Source organism: Protopterus annectens, chromosome 10.part0, assembly GCF_019279795.1.
Source record: "Protopterus annectens isolate FY-2018-M chromosome 10.part0, PAN1.0, whole genome shotgun sequence".
Lineage (NCBI taxonomy): Eukaryota > Metazoa > Chordata > Ceratodontiformes > Protopteridae > Protopterus > Protopterus annectens.
The window spans coordinates 998,709,766-998,733,760 of NC_056744.1; the positions used below are offsets into that span (position 1 = coordinate 998,709,766).

Genomic DNA, 23,995 nt, shown 5'->3' on the forward strand with positions numbered 1-23,995 from the left:
GCAACGGATGTGGAGTAAAGAGTACCACCTGCAGTGTTGTGTGATTTAGTTGAGGCAAGGAGTATTTTATTCCTGTATTATCCTGTACTGTGTGTTGTAGGGTGGGCTAGTTATCAGTTTTGTGTATAATGTTGCATGTGATCCCTAGATGGGAGTAGTTTAGGTAGATTTAGTCTAGCCAATTTAGTTATTTGGCAAAAATTGATGAAACATATAGTAGTGAAGGGAGGAGATAAGAAGATGCCAGCATTTTTCTAGTGGAATTTGAGAGGAATGTTTTAGAATGATGTAAGAGTCCAAGCTTTTGGTATTTTCTGATGGCTTGGGATATGTGCAGGTTGAATTTTAGGTATTGTCAATAGTCACCACAAGTAGTTTTTGTGATGGACACATTTTCTATTTGGGTGTTATTGGCTGATATAACACAGAAAGTATGCTTTTGGATAGAGAGACGTTTGGGAGTAAAGAATATGTGTGTGTGTGTATATTTATATATATATATATATATATATATATATTTATATATATATATATATATATATATATATATATTTAAATATATATATATATATTTATATATATATATATATATATATATTTAAATATATATATATTTATATATATATATATATATATTTAAATATATATATATATATATATATACATATATATATATATACATATATATATATATATATTTTTTTTTTTTGTTTATTTAGCAGAAGTTGGTGGTCAAATAACCAGTATTCAATTGAGGAGAAGCTGTCTTGGGTGATTATTTTTTGGAGCTGAACCTATAAGGGTGTCATCATCATCTGCATATTGTACCAATGATGAGTAAGTGACTGCTTTGTGGTGGTTGTTAGTGAAGATGTTAAACAATAAGGGGCCTAAAACTGAGTCTTGTGGTACACCTACTGAGACTGACAAAAAGGGGGGTTGTTCCTGTTTTCATTTTACTACTTGAAATTTCTCTAAGGTAGCTGTGGAACAAAGATAGGACTGAATGGGACAGATCAGGAGAAGCCAGTTCTATGAGTAATTTATGATGAGAGACATTATCAAAAGTTTTAGACATATCTAGGAAGAGAGATGATACTAAACTGCCAGCATTTCTGTAGGTACTAATTACACTGGGGAAACTGAGAAGCACTGTGGTAGTGCTGTGGAATGTTTTAAAGCTATCCTGGTGGGGGAGAACAAATTATTATTAGTAAGGAAATGTTGAAGTTGAGTGTGTATGCAATTCTCTAAAATTTGTGGTAGAATAGCTGTGGGTCTGAAATTGGAGAGGTCAGTGGAGGTTCCACCTTTATGTAGTGAAATAATATGCAATTTTCTTTTTTCCAGAGTAAGGGGACATAGTTTTCTGTAATAGTTTGGTTTATTAGAATAGAGATGGGGTATGAAGTGGCGTCTGCTGCAAGTTTAAGATAGTCAGTGGGTAAGTTGTCTGCTGCAGGGGCAGTATATTTAAGTTGCAGTAGGTGCTTTCTAATGGTAGGTGTTTGAGGGTGGAGAGGTTAATAAAGGATGAGGTAGATAGGTTATTCAATAATGACAGTACTGAGTGAAGTGGTTGTTAAACAAAGCAGGTATAGAGGTGGAGTTGTTAGCAGGTGGGGAAGATGTGGAACTTTGGCCGAGGTGCAACAGTCTTTTTATTGATGACCAGAATTTTTTTTGGGGGGGTAGTGATGGTGCTTCTCCTGTAGTTCACAGCAGTATGTAGTTTGTCTAATTTAATGTTTTGTTTACAAAGATTACAAAGGTGTCAAAAGTTTGCCAGGATTGCTGTGATTTGATTTTGTGCCAGATTTTCCAAGCCTCATCCCTTTTCAGAATGAGGTGTTTAGTCTCTTTAGTGAGCCAAGGGCCGGGAATAGATTTGATTTGTTTTCTTCTAATAGGGGCAGGTTTGTTAAGTATGGTTAGTTACATGTTATTGAAGTGAATTATGGAGTCGTCAAGGGATAGGTTTTTAAGGATGTTCTAGTTATATTTGTAGAAGTAATAAATAAGGTTGCCCTTATTGAAATTCAGGAGATTATGTACTAGGTTGTATGCAGTGTGTTTGTGAGGGTGATGCATGTTTCTTAAAGCAAAGGCAGGGATATGGTCACTAACTGTATCAGGTGGGCAGCCTGTGGTGTTGATATAGTTGGGGGATGTGGTGAGAATCCAGTCTAAGGTTGAGTGTCTATTTGATTTTTTTCTGTTTTGGTTGCACTGTCGATTAATTGTGTGAAGTTGAAAAGATCTATGTTAAGGGTCGGGGATTCACAATCAGTGAATCAAATATTGAAGTCAGCTAAGATTATGGTTTCATGGTTTAGGTTATGGAAGATCCAGTAGAGTTTGTCTTCAGCTAAAGAGATGTTATCACCAGGTGGGATGTAAATTGCTACAGTGCAGATAGCTTTATTTTTATTAACATGGAAATGAGAGATAATTAGTTCTGTGTTAGCATATCCTCACACCCATCCTAATTTTTCTATGAAGTCAAGGTTCTTGTTGCAAATGATTGCAATGATCCCTGCTGTTTTATGCTTACTGTCTTTTCTAATGATATCATGTCCTGGAGAAACTATTTCCTGAGGAGGTCTTAGCCAGGTTTCAATGGATACTAGCATATTAGGAGTGCTTGATGCTATATACAGGCATGTAAGTCAGATACTTTATCATAGATATTTTAAGGTTTAAATGTAGTAGTAGCAGGTTCTTTTTTATTGTCTAATTTTAGAAAGGTGAAGTGTGAGTATGTGGATTTGCTTGTGTTAGTATTATTTAGAGACTGAGTAGTAACAGGTGTTGAACTGTGTGCGTAAATATTGTGAAGAAATGGGCCAGGTTTAGGGTGTATATCTCCACTAAGAAAGAGAGTATTTGGGGTATGATTATAGGGAACTTTTCATTTGTGCTTATTTGTTAGTGTACTGCCTAAAATATGGCTTGCATTTATCTTTGAAGCAGTGGTATGTGAAGCAAGTGTGACAAGAGATGATGAAAAAACTGGGGGCAATTATATGATGATAAAGTTGAGAGGTGGATGCCAGGTGAGTGTTGTTGGGGGAGGTAAAGTAAGGGGGAGAAATGTTAGTGTGGTATGATGCTGCATGTGATAAGAGAGATAATAGAGGAATGCAGATGGTATGCTAAGATAGCATTAGGGAAGTGTAAGTATATAAGGAGCAGATGTAGTATTTTAGGGAAATGAAGGTAGGTGGGAAGGAGTTGGATAATGAGAGGGTATAGTATAGTCAGGTATGAGAGGAGTAGAAGATTCAAAGGCTATGATTAGTAGAGTTGTATAGGAAGAAGAGAGCAGATGTATTTGGTTAATACAGTGAAGTGTAGAATTAGATGTTATTTGTATAGTGATTGGTTAGTGGAGGTAGAGAGGGAGGGGTTACAGATGAATAAATATAGGAATAGTGTGGGTGGTTGGGAATTCGGGGTAGGGTATGGGGAGCAGAGTGAGCATGAGCATAGCAAGTGTGAATGGAGTGGGCCCAAACACCACAGGAAGCTTTTCATAGCATCAAAAGGGGTAAGAATAAAACAGTCAGTTGTCTAGAACTATGGAACAGGTAAAGATTAACCAACCTGTTATATGCAGTATTAGAATATGGGTTTAATCTAGTATGGAGAGTGAGGAAAGGCAGTAATTAAAGCTTTAAAGTCTTCAAATACCATGCAGAAATTGTTTATACTCTCCTAGAGTGAATAACTACATTGCACTTCTAATTACAAGGTGCTAATATTTGGCCTGGATAAGAAGATACGGAGGGTTTGAATTAAGAATTCAGGAAAAGTTTTCAAGAAAACAAGCAGGGGAGAGATGGTGGAGGGACTTCAGCAGCAGTGTACTGTATCTCTGATAATTATTGTAACAGCAGAGGAAATTACCAATTACAGTATTATTAGTAAAGTAGAAAAATTATTAGTGCTTGCAGATACATACATAGTAACTTGTTTGCTGGTGTTCAGTTGATTGGTTCTTGGAAATAGCAGTTTGGGAAGATAGTAGTCTATTCTTGATTGTACTTTTGTGATTGCACAGGTCAGGGTGCTGGTGAAAGTCTCACAGAGGGGAGTATGGGATAGAAGGTAACTTATTTGCTGGTGTGATCTCACTGAAGGAAATATGGGAGATGGGTCTACTACAACCAAGACAGCAATTCATATTTAGCACAACATAGCATAGAGTTATATGTAATGTTTTTAGCCATGTTATCCTTCCTATATGTTCCATTTTTATCTTTTTTATAATATTCAGTACTTGAAATACAGTTGGTTTAAACTTTCCATTTTTTTTAGTAATTTCTTTTTTGGCAGCCAACAGAATTAAAGTTAGCAAGTGCTTACTATGTCTAGGCAATTCAGATTCTAGGTTCCAGCTCAAAAGAATAATTTCTTTAGTTATAGTCATTTGCTCAGTCAATATTTCTGACAGAATACAGTAGAGAGTCAATTATCCAAATGTTGATTATACGAAAAGTCAATTATAAAACAATGAGTGAGAAGGTCACCCAAAAAAAAATCAATAAAAACTAAATGAAAACTCCAGGCAAGTTGAAACTTCAAATGAGTGACCTCTCAAACCTCTTGAATCAGAGGCACATGAGATATATGCAAATGACCTTTATGAACACCAGGTGTTTCAGCTGATTGGCGATTCTGAATGCCCATGACTTGTTTTGACATTTTAATGGACAATTTTAAGCCAATAAAGCCAAACCCCACTAGCTGTGGATATACATATTTCGGCCTTGTTATGACCTCATCAGCACAGCACAAGTAGAATGTTTGACTAAAGTCAATTATCTGAACTCAGTCTTCTAAAGTTTTGTAGTAGGAAAAATAATTGTTTAAACGTTATATGTATTTGCTCGTGTGTGTTTTTTGAGCTTGTTGCCTGCTCGTGTGTGAAAAGTATTCTTTTTTGTCCACAGAAGTCAATGAATGGTTGAAAAGTGCATTCCCTGAGTGCAGGAAAAATACAGATTTTAGAAGTTTTGTTTAATCTGGTTCAGTTATAGGTTTCATTACCTGAACAGTTTGATTATCTGAAGTGCCCTAAATCCCAATTAGTTCCAATAATCGATTCTCTACTGTATTCTGAAGGACATTTTAAAAATCTGCCAATTCATTACACTCCCAAAATGTGTGTTCCCAGTTACTTCTGTCTTCCCATCACAAATCCAATATTTGCTATCTAACAGATGAAAGATTCTTTGGAGTTTGTCTGGCATATAAAAAACTTATGCAAATACTTCCAAGCAAAGGTCTTAAAACCTATGGACTTTCTTGCATACTTGGGAGCCATACATATGTCCTCTTTTTAAGTGCTTTTCCAGTCTTGCTTACCAAACTTTTTTAATCTCCTCTGGTTGATTGTTATAGTTATTATACAATGTTTTATATAGCCTACTAATTATCCCTTTTTAACAGAAGCTTTTGTTTTAGATTCAACTAAAATTCTAACACAGCAGGTCTTTAACTCAAGATTCCCTATCCATTTCTCTTTCCTCTACTCTGATATCAACCTGTGGTAGGGAAGGTGGTCTCAAACCTGTAGTCCAAATATCTTCTTAGCCTGATCTCACTCTATTACCCTTCTCTCTCTAATTATTTGCTCCCAATACCTTAGGTTTTTGCCAGTTTTCTCCAGTAAATTCCAGCCCCTTCTTGTTTATTTTATGTACCCCTACTTGCAGTCATTCCTATTGCCAAAATCTCCTTTCTCCATTCTCATGTTTGCGTAGTTCTTAGAATACCTTCTGCTGTTTTATGAATAATAATATTCTATATGGTTGTTATTCTCCTCAAGGATCTGCATCCAAAATCCTACTCTCTGTTTATTTCTTGAACCCCCCCCCCCCACTTCAACATCATCCCTTTCCATTTTGAATTATAACATTCTGCTTGTGGCATGTATATGAGCTGAAACTATGTAGCTCTAAAATATTCCTTCAAACCAGGTAATCCAAAATCACATTGTTGTATTGGAAGGATCAACTTATCCTACTTAACTCTTGCCCTGTTCACCTCACAGATAAATTCCACCAACACTTAATTATTGTCCACAACACAAGTTGATAAAATATGCCTGACCTATATATAAAACTAAAGGGTTTAAAAACATTTTCACTGCTTGTATCTCACTATCCATATCCATAAACAAGAGCTTCCAGTTTCTTATTATTTGTATTATTTTTTGTTTAGTCTCTTCTCACACATCCTTAGCTGACATAACAGAAGCCGCCTTAATCTATACTCCTAAATGCTTCATGTTATCATGTCCATATAAATAGGGATATTGCTGAACCAATTTGTGTATGGCTACATAATTTGCTGGTATAACCTTTGATTTATCTTCATCAGTGTTATATCCTGAAATGACTTGAAACTGTACCAAAATGTTCCACAACACTGAAAAGTCCTTTTCTGGATTATCAGCTACAAAATATATCATCTGAAAATAAAGTCAACGTTTCTTGATTACCAAACCAATTATATCCTTGCATTTCTGAGTCACTTTATTTTCTTTGCCAGTGGCTCTAAATATAAATCATGTAATGAAGGGGAAAATGGACACCCTGTTTGGTTCCTCCGTTCAAACACAACTTATTAGAGAAGAAGCTTCCCACTTTAATTCTTGCCTCTGATACTTCATATATCCCCATCATTAACCTCATTATTGTATTAGGGTATGCAAATGTTTCCAATACCCTGCTTATAAAATCCAGTTGAATGCTTTCTCTGCATCAGGACTCACCAACAGCAGCAGTATTTTCTTACATTTTGATTTTTTTATGGATCACCATTGTTCTATTAATATTGTCAGATGTTTGCCTCCTCTCCACTAAACCACATTCATCCATATTGTTCAATTTTGGCAACATTTATTGCATTCTTTTAACTAGTATACAGATCAGCAATTTATAATCATGGTTTGAAATTGAAATAGGCATATATCAACCTTGGTCTGATGGGTCTTTACTGTCTTTAGGTAATACAGCCACCAGTGCTTTCTTCCAATATGTTGGTGCTTCCACTCCTTTTAAAATGTGGTTAAATAAAATATTACAGGGTTTTATCACTTTCTTCTCTCCTAACTTCCAAACTTCCACAGGAATACCATCTCTTCCTGGAGACCTTCCTGAAGATTGATTATATGTGATCATTTTGTCTCCTGTCTTGTTAGATGTTGAGCCTCATTTATCACTATTAATTCTTCCATAAATATTTCCACATGTGGTATTTCTTGGATTCCATATATCTCTGTTTTATACAAATGTTCATAACATTTTCAAAATATCTCTAAAACCTCTACAGGATCTCTGGTTATTTTTCTTGTTATGGGCTCCCTAAGCTTGGCTACTTTCTGTTGCCCAAGTCATTGTGCTGAAAGTTTTTGTGCTGTGGAGTTATTAAAAATTAGTTGCTTAACCTCAGTCTTTCTAAACTAATGCATAATTTCCATGTAATCCCTTATTTTCTCTTTAGCATTCTCTATTTGTGCCACTTCTCTTTCTGTGTGATTTCCCTTATTCTGCAACACTTTAAATTTTGATAGCCTATGTAATTCCTATTACTTCTTAATCATATCCCTTTCTGTTTTATTTCTACCCAATTTTTAAACTCCATTTTCACTTCGTCCCACTCATTAGCTGCACTTTCTGAACATATTTCTATCTTCCCTAGTAACTCTTGAATAATTTCCACCACACATTCCTTGAATTCCTCTCTTATTAACAGGTAGATGGGTAAGTGCCAGTGTCTCGGTTTTTGCTTTATTACTCTGCATTTTTATCTTGATCTGAAATGCTGATTGGATGTGTGTCATATCTTTCAATTAAATGCACAAGTTCCTGTGAAATATAATTCTGTCTAGTCTAGATCAGTTATAGTACCCTGAGGAATAATATGTAAATTCTGAGTTCCTACTACTGAATTTGCATCGTGCATACTAAATATTTTCATAAATTTCTTCAGAAATCTATCCACTTTTGTTATATTTTCCCTTCTGGCTCCGACTCAGCTGAATACACATCTGAAAGACTCAAACTTGGCTTGTGGCAAGTAGGTATCCCATAATGCAGTGGTGTAATTCCCCAGATCTCATGTGCCACATTACGAGGTTGTATGCGCTCATCTTGGCCATGGTTAAGTTGTGAAAAAATTTCTTCATATTTCCTTGTAGAACCTGTAATCCTGTTTTATTTTATAATAGACAGCTTAGTATTTAGTAATATCTAAATTGTTGTTTTTTTTGTTGATGTACTTACATAGTTATAGCTTTGTTCCTGTTAGTGCTGCTTTTGGCCGTCGTTTCGTAGGCCTAATTGTATCCCTAGTAGTGGTTGTTGTTGTGCCTTGTTGTACTCATTTAATAGATCATTAAAGTTAGAGAGTTCTTCACCCATTTTAGTTAGAGGGCTTGTAGTTAGTGTGTTGAAAAGAGCCACAAGAAACAATCACCTGCAACATCGGCTCAGTTGGAGCCACCAGTCAAGTTGCCAAAAATTCTAAGGCCACTACTTCCTCGGCTCCACAGTCCTTGGAAACGTCGGAGGTTATACTAATTGACAAGCCTGGTTCTTCGGTTCCAAAGTCCTCTGAGCTGCAATATACCTCTTCTTGAAGCCAGTCCATGGATATTTCACTGGTTTCTCCAACACTGAGATCTCCCATTTTGCACAGGTCTTATTTTCCATCCCTATCCTCCAGGTCCACCAGGAGCTTATTTGACAATGACATGGAACGGGTGGTGCGCAGACTCTTGAAGTCGCCAGCACTAACTAAATTATTTTTGCCTCCGACCCATTTAGTCCCAGAGCCTAATATACCATTTGTACCCACTGTTGTTCCTCCTCCGAGTCAAGCTGGACCTTCGGAGCCAGAGTGCTTCATACCACTTACTGGGGATCTGTCGATTCCAAGACCACCTTCGGTGTTCATGGAACCGACTTCTGCTCTGACATTCTCAGTGCCGTACAGAGAGTCTGGGAGCCGGAGTTCCCTGGTCAGCCCGGGGGGGGGGAATTCTCAGCCCCGATCATCTTCAGTGCCAAGCCTACCCCTCAGTGCATTAGCCCAGGTGAGCTCAGCTCCTACATTGGCCTTGGGTCCGATCTCGCTGGTTCCGGTGCTTTCGTCTGTCTCCTCAGAGCCGAGGGAGTCATCGGAGCTGGTAGGATCCACCTTTGAGCTGATGAGCAGTGTGCTGTCTACCCATACAACTCCACAGAAGGATACTAGCACTCATACCTCTAAGGCACTGGCTACTGTCTCAGCACCACCCATTCCACAGGACAGCAGAGATCCAGAGCCTCAGGATCCCCTATTGGGCGAGCCCATCTCCTCTGAGCCCTCCCCAAAATATCCTTCTGAGGAGCCACCTTGGAAGAGAACTTGCAAGAGGAAACATGTCACTTCAGACACTGACCTCGAGGAGTCGGAAGGGTCCCCACAGTCGTCCTTTGATGATATCTCATTTGCAGATATTCTAGAGATCCTTAAGCAGAGAGACGGCTGGCAGGCCAACACCCCTTCTGATGAGGAGTCAGTGTACCTGAAGGCTTTTGGATCTTAACCTTCAGCCTCCTGGATGTCTCTGCCTTTCGATGAGCTAATGGACCTGGCTAGTCGAAAGGCATGGGAGTCACCTGACACAATAGAACCAGTCTCTTGGAGGCCAAATAAATTCTTGTCAGCTCCTTTGGGAAAGGATTTCCTCACTAAGGAGGTACCTGTAGATGCTATGGTGGTGGCAGCAGCCACCAAGAAGCAACTTTCAGAGATATCCTCATCTGTTCATCCTCCGAATAAAGACTCTCAAACAATGGACAGCTACAGGAAGAGTGTCTTTTCGTTAGCAACATTTACACTCCGATTGCTGAACTACCTAACTCACTTTACAAGGCTAAAAAGAGATCTCCTGAAAAAGCTAGGAGATACTCTACAAGGTACATTAGCTGTGGGGGTGAATGAGAAGGTCTCCTCCCAGCTATCCACCATAAATTCCATTGTCAACTCCTCCATGAGACTGATATCCTATGCAGCTGATGGAACCAGCAGGGCAGCGGGTTCCCGAGTTTCCCTTAGGAGACACTCCTGGATGTGCTTGTGCAATTTTGCGAAGCCTTTTAAGTATACTTTTACCAACGCCCCTTTTGATGGTTCTTCACTCTTTGGACCCAAAGTAAAAGACACTCTCACCCGATGCGAGCAGGAAGGAAAAATTCTCTCTGCCATTGGAGTACATTTTTCTGTACCTTCAGAACTTATCCTAAAAGTCAGAAGAGTGGGAAAATGTGGTTCAAAAGATCCCAGAGAGTTTTCCAGGACGCATGGGGTGATTCCTTCCCCAGGGGCCGAGGAGAGGTACCAATGGTAGATGCCACCCCAGAGGCAGGGGGGCCCGCAGAACCAGGGTGACCATGATTCCTTTCATGGATGCCCTTAGAGCCCCTGAAATGAGGCCTGACTGCTCTACTCTGGAGGCAGTTAGGGGGATGTTTATCCATGTACCCAGAAGCCTGGCAAACTATCTCAAGAGACAAATGGCTACTTAAAATAATATCCAGAGGATACTCCATTCCATTCTCCAGTCCTGTTCCACAGACCATAACAATCACAGATGTTCCACCCAATCTAAGGGAGCAAGCAAGTATAGAGATTCAAAAGTTGCTGCACAAAAGAGTCATCCATGAAGTCCCCACAGACCAAATAGGATTCAGAACTAACTCAAGATTCTTTTTGGTGCCAAAAAGAACAGGGGACTGGAGACCCATATTACACCTAAGCAAATTAAATGAATCTGTCAAGAAGTCAAAGTTCCGAATGGTAAGACTGCAGTCTATGGGTTCAGGCGCCTAGGCAGCGAGACATTTCCCTGCGATTCATTTTGGCTGGGGACACATGGCTGAAGTGACATTCAGCTGCAGAGAAATATGGCTGTTTGTTTTCCCCCTGTGCATTTGGTTATTGAAGTTGTAGGTACGACAACACATTCTTCTCTTTGCCCACAGGGAATTTGCAAACAGCCATATTTCTCTGCAGCTGAATGTCATTTCAGCCATTTGTCTCCAGTCAAATGTACCACAGGGGAAATGCCTCGCTGCCTAGGTGCCTGAACCCGCAGTCATTACTTCCCTTTTCAGGGAAAGATAATTGGATGTACTCAAAAGACCTTCAAGGTGCTTACTACCACATAAAAATGGACAGGACATCGAGAAGGTACTTATGCTTCTGGCTGGGAGCCAGTCATTATCAGTTCTGAGCTCTGCCCTTTGGTCTCACTACAGCCCCCAGAGTGTTCATCAAATGCATGGCAGTAGTCAGGGCTCACCAGAAGCGTCTAGGATTCCGAGTGTTTCCCTATCTAGATGACTGACTCCTATCTGCCACCACCAAGCATCTACTCCAACAAGCCAGGGATCTAACTTTGGATGTTTGCACTCATTTGGGTATTACAGTCAAACTTTCAAAAATCTGCCTTGTTGCCCTGTCAAAATATTACATTTATAGGTGCAGATCTAGACACCGCATCTATGGTAGCACATCTTCCAGCAGACAGAGTTGTAGCACTCAGACAGCATATTCTTTATCTTTTTCCCAAGGCCAAGGTGAAAGCAAAGATAATTCTGAGGTTACTAGTGGCAATGGCTTCCACAGTAACACTTGTTCCTCTTGCAAGAATGCACATGAGGATCCTTCAATGGCTGTTGTTCTCCCAATGGTCACTTCAAGAGCTTTCTATGTCTCACCCGATCAGGATAACGAAATCATGCAAAAATGACTTAAGATGGCGGATACACACCAGTCATGTGACCATAGGTAGACCCATTATTCCACAACAACCCATAGCTATGGTGACCACGGACACTTCCCAGATAGGGTTGTGGGGCATTATCTGACGAGAGCAGTCCAAGGTACATGGCAAGAACACGAGGTTCACTTGCATATAAATTTCCTAGAGATGAGAGCAGTGCTTCTTGCGTTGCAAGCACTTCACGACTCTCTCCCTCTAGGGACAATTGCGATACACTCAGAAAATATGTCTGTGGTTTGGTACATAAACAAGCGGGGGGAACCAGATCTTACCCCCTTTTGTCGCGAGGCCCTAAGAGTTTGGCAATGGGCAGTTTCTTTCCAGTGCTTTCTAATAGCAATGCACATTCCGGGGAAGTCCAATGTGATAGCAGACAAGCTGAGCAGGGCAAATTTAATGCCTCACGAGTGATCTCTCAATCAGAATGTAGCAGAAATTATTTTCCGAACACGGGGTCTGCCTTGCTGCAATCTTTTTGCTACTCCCATGAATGCCAAGTGCAGCAACCACTTTTCCTTAATCCCCCCTCTGGGGGAGACACCGAGAGATGCACTTGCGCATGATTGGCCCTCGGGACGTCTGTATGCCTTTCCCCCATTTCCTCTCATACCCAGAGTCATTCAGAAAGCACAGTCCTTGGGAAGCAGGATAATTCTCATTGCTTCTTACTGGCCTCATCAAGTCTGGTTCCCCTTCCTTTGGCCTCATCTTCAGGAGAAGCCTTGGACTCTGGACCCAGTTCCAGACCTACTGACACATATGTCAGGTGAGCTTCATCTTTCTCTCCACACCCTACAGTTGACAGCTTGGCTGTTCCACTTCCCAATTTAGTCAGGCTTCAGAATTTCACTCCTACAGTTAAACATATCTTAATGTCCTCTCATAAAGCCTCCATTAGAAAACTCTATTCTAGCAAATGGAAAAGGTTTTCCCTTTGGGCTCAAAACAGAAACATTGATCCTTTTTCTGCGTCCAGCCGTTCTATTCTATAATTTTTGGTGAAACTCTTCCAGCAAGGTTCAGCTGCAGCAACAATCAGAGTACAACTCGCTGCAATCTCAGATTTCTACATTGGTGATTCTATCTCGAACTTAATGCCACACAGGTTGTGTAGAGCCTTCTTGAAAGGTGCCTCCTTATTAAGACCTCCCTTTAAGGAACCCCTTTCTACCTGGGATTTAAATTTTGTTCTATCTCACCTGACATTACCACCTTTTGAGTCCTCATCATCTTCAGACCTCAAGTTCCTTTCCTGGAAGACCATTTTTCTGGTGGCTATAACATCTGCCAAAAGAGTATCAGAGTTGCAAGCTCTTTCAATTAAACTGCCATATTTGATATTTCATAAGGATAGGGTATCCTTGTGAACTAATCCATCATTTTTACCCAAAGTCTCTTCTTCAACTTACATAAATCAATCTATTGAGCTTTCATTGTTCTTTCCTAATCACCACAACAAGGCAGAATACAAATTACATCAACTAGATGTGTATAGACAATTCAGATTCTATTTGCATAGGACCAAGGATTTTTGAAAATCTGACCAGTTATTCATATCCTTCTCTGATGCAAAAAAGAGTAGCTCAGTTTCAAAAACTACTCTTTCCAACTGGCTCTCAAACTGCATTACATTCATCTATACCTCAAATAACAGAGATTTACCATTCAAAGTCAAGGCTCATTCCACTAGAGCAATGGCTACGTCTTCTGGCTTTCAAGCCAGAATTTCTTTGGATAATATTTGTGCAGCAGCTATTTGGACCACTCCTCATACATTTATCACACATTACAAAATGGATTTGGCCTCCAGGGACAGGGCCTCCTTTGGTTCCATGGTGCTTAAAGGTGTACTCTTGTAAGCCACCCAAGGAAAAGGTGCTAGGGACACTGTCCCATCAGTGTAAGAATGAAGGTGAGATAGGACAACATAACATAAAGAAGTTATGTACTCATCATAACGTTCCATTCTCCCTTCCAAAGACTCCTTCTGGACTTGGTGGGTGTTTTTACTACCTTCAGGAGTTGTTTGTTTCAGTTTGTTTCTCCTTCTGTTGGGGATAGTATATATATATATATATATATATATATATATATATATATATATATACATATATATATATGTATATATCTATCTATATCTGTATATATATATATATATATATGTGTGTGTGTGTGTGTGTGTATATAGTTTTACAATTCATTTAGTAGTAGCAGCAAACAAGATCTGGGGAATTACACCACTGCTTTATATGGGGAATTACACCACTGCTTTATAGGATACCTACTTGCCATGAGCCAAGTTTGAGTCTTTCAGCTGTGTATTCGGCCGAGTCAGAGCTGAGAATCGACTCCAAACCCATCATTGTAAGAATGAACGGTGAGATGGGCAACAAACATGGAATGTTATGGTGAGTATATAACTTCTTTTTTTTTTTTGGTGGAATATAAATACATGCTAGGTAGTCCTACTCCCTTACCAACACCCCCTTACAAACACAAATATACTATTATTATATTTTTCCTCTTCTCTCATTATTGGAGACCCTCTAGGAATAAGCATAATTGCTTACCTTTTTCTTTGTCATTGATATTCTGCTGAATATTGACTCTGAAATCCTTTTTCAAATTCACATTGCTCATTTCTTTCTAATTGTGTCTCCTGCAACATCATTATTTGTACTTTGGAATTCTTGATGTAATAAAGTACCCTTTTCTTTTTGGTTATACCTGTAAAGCCATTTATGTCCCAGGATAATATGGATAGTGTATCCATTATGAAAAAGCTAATGTTTCCACCTATTATACATGACAGTTTTTTTGAATGTGCATTTCCAACTTTTGTGTTATGTGCACATACTAATATTTGTCAGGCTGATCATTTATACAGTTGTTTCTTCTCAACCCCATTTGAGTCTATGTCACATTTTTCAAGACTTTTTGTTTTAAAGAAAACCGTCAAACAAAAAAAAATACATTTTCAGAGCTCCCTGTTAACTTATAATAGGGCTGGTGTTAGCATTTTGGGGGCCCCCAGCAAATGTCAAGTTGGGTGCTCCTAGACATTTCCAATCTACGTATTACCCTGTCACCACCACCCCTCCTAAGCAACCTTTTAATTCGTGCTGCAAACTTTTGGGACTAGTAGTCACAGACCGACCATTGTTCCTGCATTGCAACAGGCCTATGTACCACACTACTTAGACCCATCTCACAAAGGGGAATTTAGAGTTACTGGAATTTAGTTGCACCAGTGATACACTGCAGCAACTGTATATACAGGCCTGGATTTTCTGAAATCCAGCCACCCCCCCCCCCCCGCAACACACACCAACCATACCCTCCAATGTTCCCCTGCTCCCTTTTGAGTTCCCTATACCATTCACATTCCTTTTTTTCTTCCTTTTCTCACATTTAATTTACTCTTCATCTTTTTCAAGAAGCCATAACTTCCTATATGTTCTGAAGTGCATTTTATTTATTTATTTTTTTCTTTTTACTCAACTTTTTCATTCAGTAATGGCTTGAAGACAAATTCTGATTAAAGAAAAAAACTGTGCTGGTGTTCAGCTTCAGTTTTCCTTGCATCCTTTCAACATGCCTTTCCAAACCAAGTAAGCACAATAATAACTATTTAGGAAATACCTCAGTTTAGCCAGAGCCCCCAGAAGCAATTGCATTATGCATGTTCTGAAATACATTTAGAACATTTTCCCAACCTTTTAATCCAGTGGTAGCCTAAATAAAAATCAGGAATAAAAAAAGAATTTCAGTCTTATTTTTTGTTTTGTTTTCTTTCAAGGAGCCATAAGTTGTACCAAAGGCTTAATGTTCAAAGATGGCAAACTAGTAACTCACAATAATCTAACAAGCCAGTTGTCTGGATACACTGGCCCCATCTGTGAACTGCCTGCCTATACATCCATCTGATGTTAGAGTGGGATGAGGTTTAAATTGACGCAGTCATGTATTTCAAGTGACTGGTGACATACGTATACATAGCATGCCTCCTTTCTCCTCAACCCAAACTGTCAAAGGCAGCCACCTGTATACAAGCCTGAAGTGTAATTTTTGAGGAAAGTGAAAAAAGTAATGATTACACTGATGTATTCTTCTTTGTTGTTTCTAGACATTACACTGCCCCTGTACACCTCTGAGGTCTGTCAGAAAAGTAAAAAACAATGACCACAATGTCCTCAGCCCAAACACAAGCTATAATAACCTCATGTGCACACCTCTAAGCATACCTTTCAACCTCTTACAGCAAGAACAAAGCCATAAATAATGGGGGCAAAGACCTAAACACAGGAACAATTTTTAAATATTGGTCTTACAAACTTAGAAAGTTGATAGAACAGCAGATTTTGCAATGGGATGAATTTTATGAAGAGTGTCAAGTTTGAAACTCAAAACTCTGTCATCATTTTCTGACTTTAACATTTGATGACTTAAAAATAATTTGCCAGAAAATCACTATTTTATGAAAAACAAACTAAAATATGAGGCACAAATCTGAGGTTTGACTGTGATGAAAATTAAAGAAGTAACAACCCCCCCCTCCCACACACACACACATAACCTACTGCAGTTTTCTGTACACATACACACAGGTTCATTGGTTCATAGATTAGTACTAGGCTAACTGCCCAATTACCCTATGTGAGAATCAAACCTTACACCTTGTGTCTGTAAGGTAAACATCTTAATCATTATGCAAACCTCCCATGAGAAGGGCTAGTTTTACAATGCAGTTGAGAACAGATGCCATTACCAGCTTTATCCTAACAGGGTCATATCACAGACCTGTTCAGGTTAAAGAGCATAATCAGGAAAGTAATGCATTTTTCCTCCTCATTCTTCCCCAACCAGCAACAGCTTTTGTAGGCCTCCCTGTATCCAGTTATAGAGTCTGGAGAGTTGAGGGCCTCAGACTCTTAGAAGATCTAAGTGCCTGTATGTTTTGTGATATATTTTGTTCATTACCTCTGAAATATAATTTGTTAGCTATTTTTTACTGGTACCCTGAAAAGAATAATGTGTGCACCCTAGCATTATTGGATGCGTACACAGATAAAAATCACTTATATTTTTAAACACACACACACACACACACACACACACACACACACACACACACACACACACACACGCATTACTAGTTTTGTACTTATTTCAGCGGCAATACATTATACAACACTTGTATTGCCACACCAGATCAATGATTGCCATTTAACTGTCATCAAACAGCAGCAGAGGTAAGCCACTTTTATTTACCTCAGCGAGGAGTAATGCAAACCTGTCACTGTCCCTTATTTCAAAGACCTTTCCTGATTTTTCTCATAATTTTGCTCTATCCTTCATTAGTAGTTTGATTTGGGTGTAAATCATTCAGGTTTACAGACAGTCAATAAATTCAAACATCAAATTTTCATACTTAACTGTCCAAATTAACTTTTTAATTGAATTAGAATAATATTTAAAACTTGTTCTTGATTTTAAGTCTTTATTCTGTTATTATAGATATTGTGCTGAATTCTTCTGCAAAGAAGTTGAAAGTTGTAGTATCTGGTGTTCTGCCAGTGTTTATAAACCTTCCTGAAAGAGAAAACCATCCCTGAAGATCAAAAGCATCAGCTTTTCTTAAAATCCAACATCTGCACTGATATCTGTCACTATGCACTGCTGATTTCTATAGTGCTTACCTTCCTTACGATCATTATCAACTTTATCCTAACAGGGTCATATCACAGACCTGTTCAGGTTAAAGAGCATAATCAGGAAATGAATGCATTCTTTCTCCATTTTCCCCAACCAGCAGCAGCTTTGTGGGCCCCTCACACAGTCAAAGATTAAAGGGGGCCCCCTTGCAACCTCGGATACTGCAAGTACCTAAGCTGATTATGTTGTTCTAGTGGAGTGAATATCCACTAGCTGATTTGAACTAAGCCAGGGGTATTATTTTATTCCTAAAATATTTAATTGAATTGTGATGCCTATTGCTTGATAAAACACATTACTATAACCAGGGGTATCTTGGGATTTTAAAGGAGATATAAATAAGAGTTATTGCCCATCTGTTTTATTAAGTACACAAGATTGCTGTACTATCTTTTGTTGATTTGACAGACATGTTACAGAATATCAAGATAAGTCAATTTGCTGTGGTAAGCCCCCCCCCCAGGAATAGGGGGCCCCCAGCAACTGAAGGGTTTGATGGTGCCTAAAGCTGGCTATGACTTAGAACAAACACACAACATTACAACATTATGTACATCTTCAAAAATGAAGTTGAATCCTCCATATAAGATTGGATGCCGCAAATCAAAATCTGCACCCACAGGCATTACCTATCCTAAATTTAAGGTAGCCAGTGCTAAAGCATGTGCTACATTTTGTGTTCCCAATTACACTGATTGCTGTCTGTTCCTTTTGTATCTCTATTCCACCTTTCAGAAATGGTTTCAGAAAAACAATAACTTTTAGCCATAAGTATAAGTTCCCTTGCTATCTTTAAACAAAACTTAACTGTGTAATGTTATATTAAATGCATTAAAGTCTTATGGCAGCTCTGGAGGGTGCTATCTTTTATTCGCTTCCAGAATTTTAAAATATATTTTTCACTGAACTGTACCTTTAAATGTTTAATTTCCTTCCTTCAGAAAATAATACTTAGAACTCTCAGGTTTAATCACTTCCATCCTCAGACAGCATGTCTCAATGTTAAAGTAGTCAGGAATGAATTTTTGTAAATTTCACTCAGAACAGAATGCTCAGTTGCAGGCTTCTTGACTCCCACTGGACATTTGCTAATAGAATCTTTGCAGATGTAAGAAATTTTCATGGCTTTCATCATTTTGTCTTATTTTTCAAGCCTGCTTGCTTACAAAAACACTCGTTTATTAAAGTCAAGCATTAATATAGAAATTCACCTTTGTAAAAATAAGAAAATATCTTAATTCTACATATAAAATAATATAATCATTGCACTTTTACAGCTACCCCAGCAGTCCAAGATCACAGTATATTAATATTATACTTGCTTATGTTAAGCTTCTTTTCTCTTGTTATACCCGTAAAGCTTATATTTCTTACAACTTAAAAAGTACTTTTTTACTTTAATATCAGTAACACATACACAAGTCACTAAAAAGACTTCTCCCACATTTAAACATACCTCTGACTACACACTACATAAAACTGTTTTACTATGTATAGCATGCAGTTTATATCACAAAATGTTTTATATAAATACAAATAGGAACAAAAATAGTTTTACTTACCATTATTTTATCCCTTTTAATATCCTTCTAAACATCAGTGGCTATATGTGGGTTGTATGCTTTACTGTCCACACACAAATTTAACAAAGTCAAGAAAAGTCCAGGCTTTCTTATGCACTTTTTCCTTTCAAAGCCATATTTCACGGATATGATTTATGCTTTATAGTCTCCTGTTTATTCATTAGTTTAAGTGTTACTGGTCTTTTACTTGTTCATCTCCATTTCCCAACACCAGCCTCTGGTTAATGTCCAAGTTTTTCCTAATTCTTCTAGTCAACTGCTGTACTTTTTTCTATATTTCAAGCACTTTCCTTTGGAACATTGGAAAAGGTTTTGCTGGCAAAGTCTTAGTATGAGGTTTATTGTCAGACAAATGGAAGCAAAGTCCTCTTCTGTTTGCTGGCTCACTTTTGTTGGATAAACTTTTTTTTATTTCCTCCATAGTCTGTTCTGCATCCAAAACATGTTTGATCCTCCAGAAAAAAAGTATTCTGAAGATAAAGAACTGAGGTGCAAAGAGACTTCTGAATGAAAAATGGAAACGTCAGCAAAAGATAGTCATAAAACATTCTTTAATTATGTAAAGAATGTCATAAATAATACACAGGATTGTACCAAGCTTATCTCTAATGACATTACCCAATTTAAATGTTCTAGATAAATTCAGCTCCAACTTTTCACCGCTGTTACCTGCAAACCTCCCAGCACAAAGTGTTTCATCCACACCTTCCCAGTAATCCCAAGTGAACATATAGTAAAAGTGTTCTACTGGACAAAAAGTACCAAGACAATGGGTTCAGATAACATATCAGCCTTTTTTAGCGAGTATGAAACACACCCTTTTTGATCTCCTTCTTAAAGTATTTAACCACAGCCTCTCAACTGGATGCATACCAGAAGCCTGGAGAACAGCTGTAGTAGTTTTCTCTCTACAAGAGAGACACCACCACAGATCATGGCAACTATAGCTCTATTAGCCTCCCCAGTGTCTTTTGCACAAAGGTGAATTGTGTCATCATGGATTTTTAAACATGAACATAGGGAATCTACAACTCCCAGCCCTAAAATTAGCTTTGAAAAAGTTACAGCATACTTATTAAACCTACATGATTTATTTGACAGAGTCAGAGTAGCACCAGGAGAGTAATTCTGTGCAGAAAGCTTACCTTGATTTTACTAAGGTTTTACACACTATGCCCCACTCTGGCATCATTGGAAATCTTGTCAAACTCAAAATAAGTCCGTCTGTGGCTGGATTGATAACTAGGACAACTAGCTCACTGAAACACGCCACTGTATTAATGTTGATGGCACACCATCCTCACCAGTATTGTAATCCAGGATTCCATTTTAGGGCTCCTGCTATTTGTCATCTACTTCTTTGATGTTAAATTTGACCTTAAAGGCCACTTGATGACCATGTTCATGGATTGTTTCAAGGTTGGAACCATCATCAACTTGATGAATACACTTCTTGTCATCCCCAAGAAAGCCTAACTCAGACAAACTTGTGGTATCTAGGATCGTGGTCTAAAGCTGAAAACACATACACACAAAGAAAGTGGCTTTATACAGTTTGGGAAACAGAAACTCTAACACCAACCACACAAATGATAGCCCCTTAAGATAGACACTGTCATCAGGGACCTAGGCACTTTCATTGACAGCCTCTGTTATGACTACATCCTACCCTCTGTCATTGGGAAAGCCTTCTATCTTTCCTATTTGATTATGGTGGGCAACTTCTTTTGGTCAAAATAAGTTATTTTCTTCATCCCTCATCAGGCACATATTAGAATACATTTCATCCTTCCATGTATACCTATAGCAACACGTAACCCAATTTGAAAAACGTCAGTAGTTCTTCACCCAGATAATCTTAGGCATGAGCTCCATATGTTAAGCAGAGCATCAAAATCCTTGACTCTCTTCTCTAGCTCCTACAAACTTTTTGTGGTGATCTATGCCCAATAACTAAAGTTATAAATGACCCAGTCTTCCCTCATCTCTTACATATCCGCAGGACTAGTAGTACCACAAATGCAAGATCAGTGGACCTAAATCTACATTGTGGCATCAGTAGGAATTTTTGGCTTGACAAGTATCTCTACCAAATAATCTCCCACTTCTGGAACAATATCCTGCTTTCCTAAAGCAAAGCACATCTCTCTCTACTTTTAATTCTAGGTTAGACCAGTGAATGAGAAACTATACATTTACCCCACATCTAGCCCTTTTCTTTTATGGACATGGGGAGTAATTAGTTAGGCTTACCTTAGGGACTGCAGTGGATAAACTTTAAAAGGATGTACTGGTCAATTGCCTTTGAAGCACTCTATGAGCATGTGAAGCTGTGAATCAGAAACATGCACAGAAAATTACCATTTTATTTTGGAATGGACTATGTTTGAAAACAAAACTTGGTTACATGGTCACTGTCAAAAATTAATTGGTATATTTCATTCAGGGTGAATGTATGTGTCTGAGAGAAGCAAGCTGAAGTACATTATTATGGCCATTATATTTATATGGCTTCTTCACAATCAAGGGAGGTATACCTTATCAATGGGATCCCAGTTCTTGAGAGACTGTGTGTGTTGGGGGCAGTGTGTTTGTAAAAGAAGAGAAACTAGATTTTATTATATTTAAAAAAAAATGAAGAGAGAGACAGTGTTTTGGCTTTCAGTTTGTTACTTTATTGTTATAATTTTACAGCATTCCTAATACATGTTTTTACTTTTTTCTTATGGATTTGAGTTTGTAGTAAATGCAAGCATAAACATATTTTACTTTTATGACATAAAGACTCAAAACACCTGAAAGTGATGCTGTCTTGCTTTTGAAATGTTAGTATGGAAAGAAGAAGAAGAAACAAAGGAAATAATTACTGGAAATTGTGACTTGGAACTCAGAAGTTCAACAATCAGCTGTTCTTTTTCCTGTACACCTACATGCACAACCTAGTTACAGTTTGTAACTGAATGTCTCCACTACAGTCTGGCATGCATGCATGTGACACACACACACACACACACACACACACACACACACACACACACACACACACACACACACATGTGTGTGTGTCTGTGTGTAAGTGTAAGAAATTGTCAGACTATTTTAGAGCTGTACCCTTTCATTGATAGGCTCCTCCAGTAGGTCTATGTTACAGTTAGAATGTGCCAGGCTCCCAAGTTGCATTTTGCTTTGCTTCCATTAGATCTGAGTATATTACTTCTTCTTAGGGTGATAGAATGCATTCCATATCCAGAATACAGCCTTGTTATGTTGTCATACCATCAGAATCAAAACAAAATCAAATAAATATATATTTCTCAAGAAGAAAATCAATTTGTAGCATAATGTGTCTCAAACTCCACAGCCGGAAGCAGCCAAAGTGTTGGGGTTAAATTTAGCATTAAACTCCATTTAAATCCTTGATGTACAATTATATTTTAGGAATATTTTGTATTGGATTGTTCTGTTATAGTGCTCTGACAACTGTGTTCTGAACTCTTGAAGAGCAGTTATTATGCCCTTTGTAGTGGTTCATAAACCTTTCACTATCATATTCTGACATTTTACATTATATTCTTTTTCCATCAGGGATAGTAGGACATCTGCAGAGGATGTAGAATGTAGTACTGGTTCAAAATATGTATCTTTTCTTGAAAAAGTAAAGTCATATGTATTTCTCCATTTTTTTCAATTATAACATACCATGGCACAAACTCAGACAAAGTGGTGGGATAAAGTATATATTTTTTTTACTTTTATGTTGTAAGGACTAAAACACAATTTATCCATGAAAATGACATTTTCATGTATTTGAGGTAAAATTGCAGTCTTACATTCAGTGTGTACCTAAGTATTCTATTTCAATGCCCTGAAAATTTTATTATGAGCATTCAATGGGAGACTGACATATGATATTTTATATAGGTACCACTGGCTCATGTATTGTCATACATAAGTACATTCGGTGTCTCTTCAAGAAATTCAAAATGTTAATAAAAAATTAGATTGTATTAGTAAGCAGGTTAAGCACTTTTGTCCTCAGTGGTGAATACGATTTCATCAGATCCATATCAAACCACATTGAGAACCATTTAAATATGATAATTAAAAAGTCATATGTTAAAAAGCCACCAATAACAGTTCATAAGTGGAATGGTTAGCCCAAATATCAACTTGTATATATGTAAAAAATGCTTTAAAAGTAGCAACTGCTGAATGTATGAGAACAGAAAATGTGTCTAAAACATATTTGAAAATGAATACATAGTGTATACATTCAATAAAAAACAGCCCTATAGTCTTGTGGCTCTAGATTTTAAAATAGGAACAATGGAAACAGGATCATTTATACCTAAATTGTAGGCAGCATTAAGTCTCAGCTTTCAGATCATTTCACTTCTTCAGTTTTTATTGTCCCAGGAACCACCCTGTTGATTAAAAGGAACCACTTACAATATTTCAGATTTGAACTTCCACACTTTTCAGTCCTGTGTGTGTTTGAACAGTGCATTATTAAAATTGTTCTTAGTGATAACGTATAAATGCTCTTAAGTCCTTCTCCTAAACTTTTGCTCAGTTTTCCCAGTATAATATTTTGAACATCCTAAAAAAGTGCTATGTAGATTACCCCATTAGAAGCACAATTTCTATTAGCTAAAGGGATGCTGTAAGGGAAATCATTGAAATGTATACAATCAGTTTCTAAATTGTATGGGTGATGGTCGACAGAAAAAATTCTAGGGTTTTCAAATAAATATTTAAATTTGGGACCTGTCTTGAAGACAAATTTAGATTAATTACCTAAAATGTTTAGCACTTCATCATTCACTTTAAAGATGTTCCAGTTGTTCCAAACTAT

At 37.8% G+C, this 23,995-nt stretch overlaps 1 protein-coding gene across 1 annotated transcript in view; it reads left to right on the forward strand.

Annotated features, from left to right (window-relative positions):
• Positions 1-23,995, forward strand: part of BTBD19 (BTB domain containing 19) — a 907,757-nt gene that overhangs the window by 42,649 nt on the left and 841,113 nt on the right. The window contains exon 2 of the mRNA XM_044086828.1: positions 2,933-3,056. Within this exon, the coding sequence (XP_043942763.1) occupies positions 2,933-3,056 (124 nt within the window). The remainder of the gene's footprint in view (positions 1-2,932; positions 3,057-23,995) is intronic.